At 45.1% G+C, this 15,282-nt stretch overlaps 1 protein-coding gene across 4 annotated transcripts in view; it reads right to left on the reverse strand.

Moving 5' to 3' along the window:
- DAB1 (DAB adaptor protein 1) overlaps positions 1-15,282 on the reverse strand; it is a gene marked incomplete at both ends in the record, with an annotated part of 124,128 nt that overhangs the window by 38,076 nt on the left and 70,770 nt on the right. For all 4 annotated transcript variants that reach the window (XM_082483801.1, XM_082483804.1, XM_082483803.1 and 1 more), the window contains 2 exons: positions 500-619; positions 1,248-1,379. In XM_082483801.1, the coding sequence (XP_082339927.1) occupies positions 500-619; positions 1,248-1,379 (252 nt within the window). The remainder of the gene's footprint in view (positions 1-499; positions 620-1,247; positions 1,380-15,282) is intronic.

The following is a 15,282-nucleotide window of genomic DNA, read 5'->3' on the forward strand; positions in this document are numbered from 1 at the left end:
AAAATGAGCAGGTAAGTATAAAGTTTTCTTTCCTTAGTATACAGATAAAGTCACATTATTGTACAAAGTAACTTTATTCGAGTTTCATCCGAGTTTAACAATCTGCGCCTTATTTGATTGGATTCAAAAACACACATTCAGAAGTATAGTGCATCTTCCCTAAAGTACTAGACACTGTTAAAAACCTGACTTACAACACACTGACCTTCATTAAAGTTTTCCTCCCGATTTAGAAGAAATACTACATGGGAAATGAATAGATCATTTCCAGCTGCTAGACGTGTTCATCACACCCCAAGTGATGGCTTTCATCACTGTTTAATCCTACTTCTGAGCTCACGATGGCTCTTGGGTTCGTGTCTGTCCGTTTGAAGCTAGCACCGTTCAAACCCATTGCTGTTAAGAAATGCTGAGGATGCTCAGTGCCTCTTTGGAGCAACTTTGGGGGGATACTCCAAACCATACTTTCCTTGGCAGTAGTCTAAGCTTATGCGTGTACCTGGTATACCGCTTGTTCACACTGCTTGTCCTTTTGTGCCTTTTTTTCCATTTCTTCCCTTTGTTTCAGTTCATAGATGAGCTGAAACAGGTCTCGCAAGTCCAGAATTACAGGTTCAGCCTATGGAAGCAAAAACAGGAAGGAAAGTTTCTATATGGGAAAATACACCCCTCCTATCCCGTCCTGCTGCTAGAGCAGTTATAGGATCTCCACAGTTAGGGAGAACTTCATACAGAGTTAATTTCTACCTTAGCATCCGGGCTCGGGGTAATTTCGATCAAACTACCTACCTTTGCGAATTAATGATCATTATAATTATTAAGACGAAAGGCATTATGAACACAAAAGGCATATATATGAATATAAAGGCATATTTATTAGTGGTTTCTCATACAATGGAAATACGGTAGACTATACGCAAAGTAGCTATTTGGTATCTATCGCTTTCTGTTTAAAAGCGTATAGGAATAAACGCAAACTTATCTGTACTCAGTCTAGTTTAGTTAGAAAGGAAAACAATAATTAATTATAACAAAAATACATATTGAAAAATCAGGAATGGTGAAATACATTCCTTTCTCCCCAAGCTGGTTTCATTAATTTGCCATTCACGAACACATAAGCAGACCCTTGTGACAAGTGTGGCACAGTCACAAACAATGCAGGATTGGCCTCTTGGACAGCTTCTTACGAACACGGCTTTTCCATTGAGTTACACTGTAGAAAACGACAGCGATCTGATACTTACTGCCTGGGCTGTTTTTATTGCCACAAATCTATGATTTCCCTCCTTTCCACATACGTATCCAAACGCTCGATGGTCTGTGATATCCTTTGCGATGTATGAAATTTCATGAACTGCATGGTGGTGCTGTAGTAGCTATTAAAAAAACAAAAAACAAAACAAAACAACAAAACCACGGTAGGAAATATCCATCAAAATGTTCCATTAAAAAACTTTATAATTTCTCTTTCATCAGTGCTTTACCTGGATCTCAATACACATACGGAATTAAACCAAATATAACCTAGTATCAACACAAATTAATATCGGAACTTTTAAAGCCTAGTCTCTTTTCAAAATCTAGCCAAACTTGATTTGCTTTAATACTTTGACTTCAACAGAACCTTTTTCTTGGTATCTTTTGGTGTGATATAATTCAATAGAAAATACCATGTTACCTAGTTACTACCTACGCAGCATCCTAGGTGCAGAGTCACTGTTTTTAGGGGTGTAAAAGAAGCGGCAGCAGCTACCTGTGGCTTCATACCGGGCAAGCCTGAGGACAGACGGGGCTGCAGAGCTGGAGCAGAGATACCCAATTTCTCTCAGACTTGCCTTATCTCTGCAACGCTCGGCGTCAGCCAGCAAGCGAGATTTCATTTAAAGCAGTAACAGAACTCCCAAAATGTATTTTTTCTTTTTTCTTCCCAGAAAATTCATGGAAATGCAATAATCCAACTTGAAATGAATGCTAAATGCGGAAGTTCACATTTTATTTTAAATCCCACTTTGGTTAATTGTAATAATAAAAAGACTCGATTTTGTTTTAAATGTATGAGTAAAACTCTCCCCTGAGCAGGACAGGAATCGGAGACTCCTCTAAGCACATCTCAGAGCGCCAGCATCACTCCCGCTTCGGCCTAAATAGTATTTTATTACCAAACTAATACTTAACAATTAATACTTAGAATAACGTCCTTGAAAAGTTTATCTAAAACAATCTATTAGCGTGAATTTCTGCCTTCTGGTAGATTGACCTGCTCTTGTATCAGCGAGGGATAACGCTATTTCTGAGAGCGGGCACAGCCTCACAAAGAATTCTTTTGAGGTCCAGATTCCTGCTGGTTTGGAGAAAAGCACATTTCGAAAACCAGCGTGGTATCCAGGCAATCTCTAAACAACCAGTTATTTTTAGATTTTTTTTTTTTTTTTTTTTTTTTTAAATTTAAAATTCAAAAGCGGAGAGGATGCGTGTGCGTAGAAGAGAAAAGGCTGAGCGCGTGGTGCGGGGCAGGTGACAAGCAACGAGACTTCAGAGGAACACGGACTGAAGTTTAAAAGGGGAGGCAGCAGGCATGAGACAGATCAGTACATATACAGCAAAAGACTGGAAGCGTTTCCTTTTCATTTCGTGCTAAATGACTCCTAACTTCCCAAAATCAAGACTGCTCGCTCGTAGGAAAATGGAAGCGTTGCCATTGACTTCAGGCTGAACCTGGCTACGCTGAAGGTGCGCTTCAGACACTCCCAACGTGTTAAGCGTTTAAAATTAATGACGGGATCTTACTTAGATAATGGAGGGATATTGATTTATTAGGTTTTTCTGAAAACCAAGTTGCACGCTATCTGTTACAATGAAATGAAATGTTCCCATCTCTCTATTCTGCATATGACAGGGAACGTTATCTCTGCCTCCTATTAAATCAAAGTTCTTTGACATTGCTTTATTGATTGCAAGGCAGCATTCTGCACTGAAATTAAACTGCGATCAGATTCCTTCCTCACGGAATTAAATCTGAGGATCATTCTACCATGGCAAAGTATCACCCACAATGTAAGACAGCAGATGGAGACGCTCCAATTTATTTGGGAACCCTCATTAACCGTTCGAAAATCGTTACATTTTTAATGGTTACGATATTTTACATACTGTATCAATAGATGTACAAATTAAGTAAAGGTGACTGCAACATTATCCTTTTACACGTTTTAATGTATGGAGCGTTTTTTTTCATTTGTTTGAGGGATACTGAGTTGGAACCTACACATGAAATGCAGTGTCGCATACGCACATCTGCACTCAAATGCAGATAGAAACACTCGCGTGAACTTGCATTTTCACAGCCCTCGATTCATCTAACGCACCCTCTCTACATATCCCAATACTTCATTGCAAACGTTATTTAATGAGCGCCTGATTCTTTGCTCCTCGTAAAGCAGAAATGAGACTCCCGCTGCGGTCGGTAGAGATTTGCCACCCTGGAATGCAAGATCAGAACTGCATCCTCTTCGCAAACCTTCGTTTTCGGGAGGCAGCCTGCCCGGCACCCCAAACCCCCCCTCCCGGCGGCGAGACGTGCGCTAGAGAAGGGACAGGAGAAGGGAGAGCGGGCGGAGGAAGGCCATCTCACCCCGCCGCCCAGCAGAGACTTACAATGGAGGCGATCCGCAAATACGCCGGCTTTGCCTGTTTTGATGAGGTTCGCGTCTGGTGCATTCGCATCGATTAATCTGTCTCGTAAAACGAGACCGACCGATCGAAACGTCATCTTTACCCCTCGGTTTGTAACTGCTCACATGTAGCCAACCCCTCGATACTCGATACGAACAGGCCCGGAAGGAAATGAAACAAAAGCCGTATAAAATTGCTCACAGCAGCGCTGCTGGTCAGTGCTCAACCGCTATTATTCACAAGCTGATCTGCCCCTCTCTCCCCAGCCTCTTCTCTGGTTCTTTTGGTTATTTTTTCAATACATTCACGGTTTTACCCTGACTTAATCCTCCCTCTAGTGCGTCAGAAGCACATAAAAGGAGTATTTCATAACTCAGGGGTGTTTATGACAGCCCTGTATGCCCATGCTGATGGATTCCATCACACGCTATTCGATGGTTTTCCTGTATCTTTGCCGAGCGCTGCCACGAGCCATTTACCAATTCGTAAGCGAGGTATCAAATTGGTTTGGAGGGCTGCAGTACGACAGAACAAATTATAGAGAAGACTTAATTTGTATTATGGTTCAATACAGTCAATTAAATATTGCACAGATTAGAAAGCAATTTAACATTTAAGCTTCTGTTGTTAAAAAAATCTACTGTACGTAGCCTCCAAATTATTTTAGGTCTCCTGTGACTTTAGTCACTGTTGCAAACGCCGAGGATTTTAAATGCAAGCGCAGATAAAGTCTCAAACTGGATAAATAAGACAGTCCCACGATGCTCGAGTCCTTCTTTTTAAACACGATGTCATACTTTACTTATTCATTAGAAAGTTTTTTCATGGTGTTAAAGAAGTCCAAAATACCCACCCTCCCCCAAGGCTGCTCTCTTCCTTCTTCCCCTTCAGTTTGCTCCGGTCTCTCCCCCTAGCCGTTATTTTCTCTCCTTTTCTCCATTCTATCCCCCCGCTTCTCCTCTTCCCCCCGGCTGCTCCCCGTGCATCACACTGAATTGATTTAGCTGCCTCTGAGATCTGTAGCATTTCTAATTTCCCTCAGGCTGCTCGGCACCTATCATAAATTTTTTCACCCCTTATCCTCATCTCGCCCCTTTATTTCCATGCTGTAGCCTCCAGTGCCACTAAATCAATTAAGTCAATCAATTAAGTACTTGGAGGGTCCAGCAATCATGTCAAATATGTGAGTTAGATGGCACGAGAAAGTCACTGCTTTACTCTCGCTATTTCTCTTTTAATGAGGTTGTCTATTTAGCGGAGCCTGGGGCAGAGGGTTAAGAGCAACAACAAAAAATAGCCGACGAGATGCAAAGCTCCTATAAAAGCTGCCCCACCGAAAGCAGGAAACACGCACCACACAATATCCTATCTATAGGGACAAGTTTCCCAGGGATTTAAGTTGCGCGGCCTTTCCCCTTCAATGACTAAACGGTGAGCCCGTTTTCAGATAGGTGCTATCAACTGGCCGCTCCGCCGTTACCATTGCCACGCTATCCACACTGGGATGCGGGTGACGGATGCGGCCTGAGCATCCTCTGCATATCTATTCCTGTCCGTTCACTTCTGTCACATTGGAATAAGCAAGAGCGTATTTAGCGTGTCACACGAAGCTCCCCAAACATCAAAATTACCCACCAAACCGCAAAAGCCTTCATGGATTCATAATAAAATAACTTTAGGAACTATAGTTTTAGTCATGCCACTGGCCACATGTGAGTCCCCCGTACCCCGAGTGACGCTGTGATAGCTCAGCAGCACGTTAAGGAATCACGCGCTGTATGTTTAGGAAGACTAACGAACAAATCTTAGAACCTGTATCTAATGTAGAAAATTACGGCGATGCCTTAACAAGACGCTTAGCAAGCCAGAAGTGCGATAGTCCGCTGACCATTATTTACTGCAACACATCGAGTGAAAACAATGAATTGTAAAACACGTGAGTGGTTCTGAGATGAATTTGGTCTCTATTGCTGCAAGAAACGCTGGAGCGGCACAGATGTGTGGCCAGCTCCTCCCCGACACCCACGAGGCTACCGGCCCCGTTCGTTAGTGGTGCTCAAGATGCCCATACTACGGCGCTTACTCAAGTGTTCTTCATGGCCATCTCCTTACAATTCCTGTTTGGTTTAGCCGATTTGCAGGCATCGTGGGGACAACAACTGGTCACAAGCCGTTCTCTACCTGCCTGGGTTTGTGCCGCAATGCTTCTCTGCTGTTTCATAGAATCATCGAATCATAGAATTGTCTAGGTTGGAAGAGACCCTTGGGATCATCGAGTCCAACCGTCTACCCTACTCTACAAAGTTCTCCCCTACACCATATCCCCCAACACCACATCTAAACGTCTCTTAAACACATCCAGGGATGGTGACTCAACCACCTCCCTGGGCAGTCTATCCCAATGCCCGACCACTCTTTCTGTGAAAAAGTCTTTCCTAATGTTCAGTCTAAAGTTTCGTTAAAATGCACTTCACAGAGGAGGTCTGGAGCTGCTCAGCTCCACCACAAACACCCCACAGTCCAAATACAACCTTAAGGAGCAGACACAAAACACCTAAATTCCCTACAGCTGCAGATTCTAATCCCAGACCTGTCTAGTTCTTTCAGGCAAGGATGCAGAGCAGTCCCCCGTATGTAGACAACTAAAAAAAAAACCCACATCCGAGCCCCCAAAAAACCCTTGCTGGCACGGACTTTTCCCTGGTACCCATTAATGGTACATGTTAAACAGTTGAGAACCTTTCAGCTCCCTTTCCCTCTAGAGGCAAGTGTGTTTCAATGGGACAGTGTACAGACAATTTGGGGAAAAAGTCAACGATCTCAAATGTCAGTGAAACGGAAAAACGAGTCAGTAAATTGTATCTGCACCACAAACTTTCCCCCGTTGTTTTCTGGGACTTAGTATTTGGGTGGCAGATGGGGCGGCAAGGCGTCAGCCTACTGAGATACGCAGGGGATAAGCTGATGGGGAAAACACAACAAACCTTCCCCTAACCACTGCCGAAATGCTCAGCTTAATCTGAAACAGCAAAAATTAGGCAGCTTGCTGTGTTTCCAAGCTACAGTTACCAACGACTCCAAACTCCCTGTGAATTACTGCTGGACACAGCACAGGGCCACCGAGGGCAGGGCTGGTGACAGGGCTCATCCACCCGAAAAGCCAACTGCTCCCCCAGTGCCGTCAGTGCGTTCACCCACGGCCCTTCCCTGCCTGCCTGGTGGTTCCTGGGCACTCGGCGCGGTATAAAAACATTTCACTGACACTGTAGGTGTTGCTGATTTCTCAATTAGTGACTTTCACAATTAGGAATTTCTCATTGCCCCATCCCTGGAGGTGTTCAAGGCCAGGCTGGATGGGGCTTGGAGCAACCTGGGCTGGTGGGAGGTGTCCCTGCCCATGGCAGGGGGGTGGAACTGGGTGATCTTCAAGGTCCCTTCCAACCCAAACCATTCTATGATTCTGTGACGGGCTGCTACAAATCATGGTGTTACTGCTGCCGTCTCCTCTGCCTCCACTGGGCACATGCTTTCCATTATCATTTTTCTCTTCTATTATTTTGGCCCATTTTCCAAAGACGACTACAAAAAATTCTTTGGATTATGCTCCCATGTGTCAGAAAGGCAAAAGGGGAGCCATTCACCCGGACCTTACAATACAAAAGGGGACGTTTGAGGAAAGGGGGAAAACTAGTGCTCACAAGAGAAAGAGCTTTATAAACTTTGTGTCTAAACCAAAAGCAAGAGAGGAAACATACTGCAGAAAGGTCCTGGAAGCCGGAGCTTTGAGTGCGAACATGACTGAACCCTCCTGCTGAAGGAGACTGAGCGCGTGCGCTACGTACTACACAGCCGAAATAGATGGTCCAGCCCTGAATCTTTTTTGACCCAAAGCCACTCATGGAGTTTGGGCTGAGCAAGAGGTGATAGACTTTCCAAAAAAATAAACCCCAAGAATAGGAGCAGAAAAGGAAGACGTAACCTCTAGAGTGTCCTCCGAGCCTGAAGGGACATCTCAGATGGCAGCCTTTAAGCATGTCCTCACAGTGAGGAGAAAATAAGTCTGTCTAATCCCCGTGCTTCTTCCACGCACGCTGATTTTGCAGACAATAACCTAACGACTGACTTCTCCAAGTGCCAACTTCTAAAAGGCATTTCAGCGCACGAGCTTTGCAATAAAAACACTTGGCACGAAAAGCACACTTTGAGATTATACGCAGATCAAAGCTTGGTCTACGCATCACAAAGGGGCACGTAAAATATGGTGCTGATAAAAAAAAGAATCGAGACAGATTTAGCCCCAGCTATCACAGCCTCAGTCCCTCCAGGGGTCAGCAGTCTGGCTGTGACACAGCAAAGCACCCAAAAGATATGTAAAGTTAATTTCCTCTTAATCACAACAATAATAAACTCTTGAGAGCCATTCTCTTCCTGCAACCGAGGAGACCGAAGCAAAAAAACCTGACTGTGTGACTTCTCAAGCTTACGCGGCAACGTGCAGCTGAGTCGGGAAGGAGGAAAGTCAGTGAGCGTGACCCTACGCGTGAGGATGGGCACCTCTTCAAGTGAGGTCCTAGACTAAGCTCAATCCGTACCCTCCGATTCATCCTATATAAAGGCAGGCACTCGGCAGAAGTACCCCAGGCAGGAGCCTGGTTGGCTGGACTCCAGAAGATCGCTTAAAAAGGTACATCAGCCCCAGCTAAAATCTGAAGTCATGCTTACCGTCTCCTTTGCTTGATGAATAAAGTATCCTGCTACTGCCTGTATCCTACCTGGGGAGGGAGAGCAGCGAATTCTTCAGAGAGCAAATGAGAGTGTCCTTGTTTGCGCCTCCTGTGACAAGCAGGTGCAGTGGTGCTCTCCACCGGCCTGGAGTTGTCCTCAGCCGAGACCCCTGGCGTACACCCGGAGTCAATTAAGTTGGCGGGACTGAACTTTGCCAGCGCAGCAGTCTAATTGTGATGAATGGATCTACGGTATTGAGCTAGCTGGATGTTCCAAGAACCTAATTTGTGAAAGAGAACACCACTAAGGTAATAAACTTCTGTCTGGCTCTCATAATTTGTAATAATGTCTGACAAAGACCAGATATGAATTTAGTTATTGTTCATTGTCTTTGGAAGTAAATGCTAAGCTGCTCATGCAGAAGATCCATTTATTAGATATATGAACTCGTGAAAGGAACAAAACAAAACTGGAACGCAGACATGGCCAATTTCGTATCTTCACTTCAAAGGTTTTTCAATTTTTTATTGTACCAAGAGTGAAAGTAGCTCGCTAAATCTAAACCCCTTGTCCAATTACTATTAATCCCAAGTTATAGTTTAAATCTGTGCTTGCAAATATTGTTCCAGGACAAAGAAAATCCTAAAGGGCAAGGAAACATTTTCACAGAGCTTTGGAAAAACAAATGTGCTACACTAAAGCCACGATGCTGGACCTCCCGTGAGTCTTGTAGTATTTTCTTATTGTTTCTACATCAGACATAGTCATTGTTTTATCAGCATGGTTAAAAAAAAAAAAAAAAAAAAAGAACGATTTGCACAGGGCTATCAAGAAGCAGCAAACCTGATCCTCGGGACCGAAGTCAGTGGCCCCCCTTGGCCACGATCAGCTCAGTAACGCAATACGGCCCTACACCGCAACTGTATGGGACCACCTACAGACTACAATACGTTGTTTTACCGTGCCATTTCTCTATTTCGACGTGGTGTACAAGAAACAATACTTGCCTGTAAGGGTATTATTTTATTCTTTGGGATGGCAGCCGCCCAGTGGCCACTGCTGGTTTCCAGGGCTGTAACACATCTGCCCGAGCGTACTCCCCCTTAGCCCCTACCTCATCACCTTCTGCAAAATGGTCAGTAGATCAAAATAGCCATAAATACGCCAATATCGCCCTCTGCTCCCGAGCCAAAACTTGCATCCCACCGAAGCGTGGCACCTCTGACCACGCCTTGTATTTTTTCCTGATATAGTCTGAAGTCTGTTAAGACTGGTTTTGATTAAACCTTGAATTTGAGGGAGCGCAATACTGAGTAATGAGACAGTCAGTTTGTTACAGTATCACTGAACCTCTCCATGGTTTTATTGCATTCATCTTTATAGCCCGTGAATGTCTTTCGAGAAGCCTTTACTTTTACAAGGTTCTTTTGTTCCTTCACAGCAATATTCCTCACCTCCTGAAACGCTTTTGATTTACATGAACAGCCCAAGAAATTCCTTCATACAGCTCCTGGGAGCTTTGGAGGGAATTTTTGGCTTTAACTGTCTCAGATCTTAACTGCTTCAGATTCAGCAAGCGGTATGACCCCCCCTCTTCCCGTAGCCTGTGATTTGAAAAGCTCATCAGTGAAAACCAGCCCCTGATTCTCTCGATTGGTCATGCAAACCCTATAAAGCAGAGCTTGCAAAGACCACAAAACCCCCGCTCATACTGCCAATACTAAAATTTAAGTTGCACTGGGTAGTCATCAAACGGCAACTTTCTTTAACCATAAATCTACTTCCAGAATGTTACAAATTTCTCTGGAAAAGGTGAAAAAGGACAAGAGGGATTTATTTTATATTTATCTATCTGTCTTCCAGATACTCATACCAATTTAATAAGAATTTAAAGGGGGCTGAGGGAAAGCACATGTATAGACAAGAGTAAGAATAGAAAAGGACCCTACAAATTCATGAACTGTGTATAACCAATATGTCATGTTCATGAGCCAATTGAAAATTAAAGCAAAAGAAGTTGAGAAGTCCACATGACACCATGTTTTATATCTTTCAAATACAAAAGTGCTTTAGTAAACCAAAGCATACAAGCAAGAAATCTCGTGTTCCACGACGACAGATCAGTTCCCAGTGGCACAGTATTGAACGGGACAAAAATCTACTCACTTCAACTCTTCATCTCTAATGGCTTTATTTTCTAGTGGCAAGCATATATATTTATATATACAAGTAAAGGAGACATCCTGGAATGTCTCCTGCCACAGGCATCGGTTTGCATATGAGAAACACTTGAATTTACCTTTTCTATACCATAAACAGGTAAGCCTTTCATCCTGGGGTCGCTTTTCTCTACTACTACATTATCATGGGAAATGCTCCTGGGTCCCAGTAGGGATGTCTGAGCTGCTGGACGTTCTTCCCAACGCAGAACTGGGCAGACTCTTTGAAAAGACTAAAGAACAATCTCTATCAATATTCTAAGATCTCAGGTTATTCCATAACTGAAGGTGTAGGATCACAGAGCACCATAGCGACGCCTGTGCTGGAGGTGTTGATGGACTGCGTCTACCTGCAGGTTAGCAAAAGATGATTCTGGAGAGATGAGCTTTACAATTCAGAAACACGATCGTTAACTACCTATCTTGGTCATAAACAGCAGGCTGGCACTTCATGCCATTTTATTTTCACTCTTCCTACAGAAAAAGAGAGGAAACCATTTCCTCTGAGTTACAGTTGCAAGTATAAACAAACTTCAGATAACCCCATAAATGTGCCACTCCTTCATTCGCTCAGGTCCCCCAACAGACCCTTAACCTGGGACATAAAGCACCCGCAGCAACACGACGAGTGTGTGCAGCACCTGAGCCCTACGATAAGAATAAAATGAAACGTAAAAGGCAAACCTCAAAGAGGCCCTAAAAAAGAGCAAAGAACTTGCAGGTATTTTTTGGCTCGATTTTGGGTTCCCCCCGCCCCTCCCCGCATTATCCCAAGGTAGGAATTTCTGGAGTCGCGCTCAGCAGGTGCTTGGCACACTGTGTGACAACAGTTCTCCATTTCAACTCAGGCAGTGGAGAGTATTTCTAAGTTCTGCCCTGGCACCCTCCGAAAGGGAGCCCTAAAGTTCCCATTTGCATATTTTAATGCCCAGAGCTGTTTCTTCCACGCTCATTTCCATGTAAAGCAGGCTGAATGTTTGGTTTTAGTCTTCTCCTGCTAATTGAAACCTCCACAAAGCAAACTTTGATTAAAGCAGTCCGCACGCGGACGTGGCCCAGCAGAGAGCACGGCTCAACGACACTTGCTTTTCTCTCTCTCCCCGCTTCGCTTTTCTGTCCCGGCAGTGGGTGTCACGCAGGGTCCACCTTTCGGAAAAGCTGTCCGGCAGCGCTGCCCTCACCTTTTACTTAAATGCACGCAGCAGAGTCTTCCATAGCTTTGACGCACGGCTGCTGGCTGCTGTTTTCTACCTCTTATTCCTTTAGTCCTCCCCCCTCCCCCCCCCTTAACAACTTCTGCGCACAGCAGCACATCTTCTGCTTCTCTTCTCCTGATCAAAACTGAACCCCCTCATTGCTTCACTCTCAGCACTACGCCTTACGCATGTAGAGGTCACGCTCTCACGTGCGTGACGCTTTAAAATGCTTCCAAATTCCTGTATCGTTCGCAGGAGTGCGTTTGGCTAATTAAAGATGCCATAAGGCTATAAAACCCTCTACAAACCAACTCAGCCTTTTTAAAAGCAAGGACACCATCAAAAAAATTGGATTCAGATCCATATTTTGACTCCCTAAAAAGAAAAAAAAAAAAAAAAAAACAAAAAAGAACAGGGCAGAACAGGGCAGAGGAGCCATATGCAATATTTTCAGATAATTAATTAGTGCTCTGCCTCACCTATTTCACAACACTCCCTTTAAAGTCTGCCGGAACGTGGCCACTTGCTTCACTGGGAGTACAACCATGCAGAAGTAGGATGGGAACCGCAAAGGATTAAAAAAGTACAGGTAGAGTGCATTAAATGCCGCTTTTCCTAGAGGAGTGCTACAATGCAGGGACACGTTAGGCACTGCTGTAATTCCCCAATTACCGCCAGGTGCTGAGTAGCGCGACAGGAGATGCTGCGTGACACATGGTCGCCCACGTGCTGAGCACACAGTGCACGAACCAGAAAGGTTGTGAGTACAATCATCTCATTTAGGAAGGCAACTTTTGTGAATAGGTATTTATATATTGAGCAAAGATCTGATAGCATCTGAAATGTATTACTTATTCAACTGAGAGACAGGCAGAAAGGCAGGTATTTGTGTCGGGTAATTGTTGACAAATAAGAGCATCTGATGGGCAATGGCTGTCTTTCATAGAGTCATAGAATGGTTTAGGTTGGAAAGGACCTTGAAGACCATCGAGTTCCAACCCCCCTGCCATAGACTGGGACACTTCCCACCAGCCCAGGTTGCCCAAGGCCATGTCCAGCCTGGCCTTGAACACCTCCAGGGATGGGGCCTCAACAACCTCTCTGGGCAACCTGTGCCAGTGCCTCACCACCCTCACAGTGAAAAACTTCTTCCTAATGTTCAATCTGAACCTGCCCTCTTCTAGTTTAAAGCCATTCCCCCTCGTCCTATCGCTACATGCCCCAGTAAAAAGTCCCTCCCCAGCTCTCCTGTAGGCCCCCTTCAGGTACTGGAAGGCCACAATAAGATCTCCCCGGAGCCTTCTCTTCTCCAGGCTGAACAGCCCCAATTCTTTCAGCCTCTCTTCATAGGAGATGTGCTCCGGCCCTCAGATCATCCTCATGGCCCTCCTCTGGACACGCTCCAGCAGGTCCATGTCCTTCTTCTGTTGGGGACTCCAGAGCTGGAGGCAGTACTCCCGGTGGGGTCTCACGAGAGTGGAGGGGCAGAATCACCTCCTTTGACCTGCTGGCCATGCTTCTGATGCAGCCCAGGACACAGTTGGCCTTCTGGGCTGAGATCGCACACTGCTGGCTCATGTTGAGCTTCTTGTCAATCAGCACTCCCATGTCCTTTTCCTCAGGGCTGCTCTCCAGCCATTCCCCGCCGAGCCTGTATTTGTGCTTGGGATCGCCCCGACCCAGATGTAGGACCTTGCACTTGGCCTTGTTGAACTGCATGAGGTTGGCTTGGGCCCACCTCTCCAGCCTGTCCAGGTCCCTCTGGATGGCATCCCTCCCCACCAGCGTGTCTACCCCGCCACACAGCTTGGTATCATCGGCAAACTTGCCGAGGGTGCACTTGACCCCACTGTCCATGTCGCCGACAAAGATGCTGAACAGACAACAACAACGTTTCCTCCTCTTCTCCTTCCACAGGACCACTTATTACATAACCTGAGCAGAAGAAAAGGCATTTACTCGTCCACCTGAACTATCAGATTGAACAAGGCTCTTGCCGACCTCCCTGTAGACACAACCGTGTTCCTGCGTGCAGAACACCATCCACTGATTTTATTCCCAATAGAGATATATTACTATCATCCTGCAAACTCCGGGTAACGTTAAAAGTAAACCTTCCCGTAGTTTTTCCCTCTCCCATTACGCTGACAGCGAAGGTCATCGGTCTCCCTTGCACCTGACCCCAGCAATAGGAGCGGTTAAACAGCCTACAAGTTAGCACAGGAATTCACAAGCGCCGCGGGTAGTCTTGCTATTGCTATTGCTATTGCTATTGCCAGGGCAAAGGGAAAATTGCAGAGCCGGCTACCAGACCGAACGCACGGAACGGGCAGGAAAATCACCAGCACACCCGGGGCGTAATGCTTTCAAAGGGGGACGTAACTTTCTGTTACGGCACCCGCCGAAGGTCCCCCACCGCTCTCCAGGGAGGTTTCAGTGCATCTCAGCCGCCCCTGCTATTATTATGTCAGCATTTCTCCTGCTAAATCCTTTCCTGAGCAGTTTGAAATCCGGCCATTACAGTGCAGCATGTGCTGAAAATGGGCCCGAATTCGTTTTCTAGTGCGTTTTTTTTTTCTTTCATTTTTCTAGTTAATGCACTAACCTGCCTTAAAAATATGAGTACTTGCAAACAACTCCCCTGCCCCGAGCAACTCTGTAGTTTGGGGGCTCTTCTATAAGGCCAAATCACAGCTGGAATCAGAGGGACTACAATGTGGCTTTCTCATCCTAAATTATTTCTCTGAATCACAAAAGGGTAGTGATCATAGGCAAAAAAAACCACCCCAATATAACTCTATACTTTGAGTTTTCTGTTGTGGGACAATACCTCCCCGGAGGGATGCAGTGCAGCTCCAGTATATAACGGGATCCATATCAACAACCATTTTTATAACCGAAAGCTGACTTTTGACTTTTTAGTAAAATTCACCTCACATTCCGTTGAAGCATACCAAACACGAAAACTCGACAAAACCGGAAGTGTTTGCATAGTTAATTTTTACTACAACAGCTCTGTAGACAGACACCCGCCCCCATATGCACCGGAGGCCAAATGGTAATTGGGCACGAGCATATAGCGCGGTTCCCCCTTCCATAAGACAGTGCAGGTAGCAGTACCTCCCTTTCTTAAATCCATCCCGGGGTGCTTGGATTAAACCATGGGAAGCCAAATACAGCCAAATGAGACCATCACTAAAGTCATAAAACCTCATTTGCTGCCTTTTTGAAAGCAATCGAATTTTCACCCTTTCCACACTTGAAAAACACAACTACAACAAAGTCGCACTAATTATTTCAGTTTGGCTAAAACGCCTGGAATAGCTTTATTTTATCTTCATGCCAATTAGCGTCAGAACTCTCCCAAGGCAGCTCCCGTGGATCCTCACTACCAGAAGGCTGAACTCAGCTGTAGACGAGAGCGCTTCCAGATGAGAGGAAGGAGAGAAATTTCAGCCTTCCCCCGT

The sequence above is a fragment of the Vanellus vanellus genome, assembly GCF_965231255.1.
Source record: "Vanellus vanellus genome assembly, chromosome: 5".
Classification (NCBI taxonomy): Eukaryota; Metazoa; Chordata; class Aves; order Charadriiformes; family Charadriidae; genus Vanellus; species Vanellus vanellus.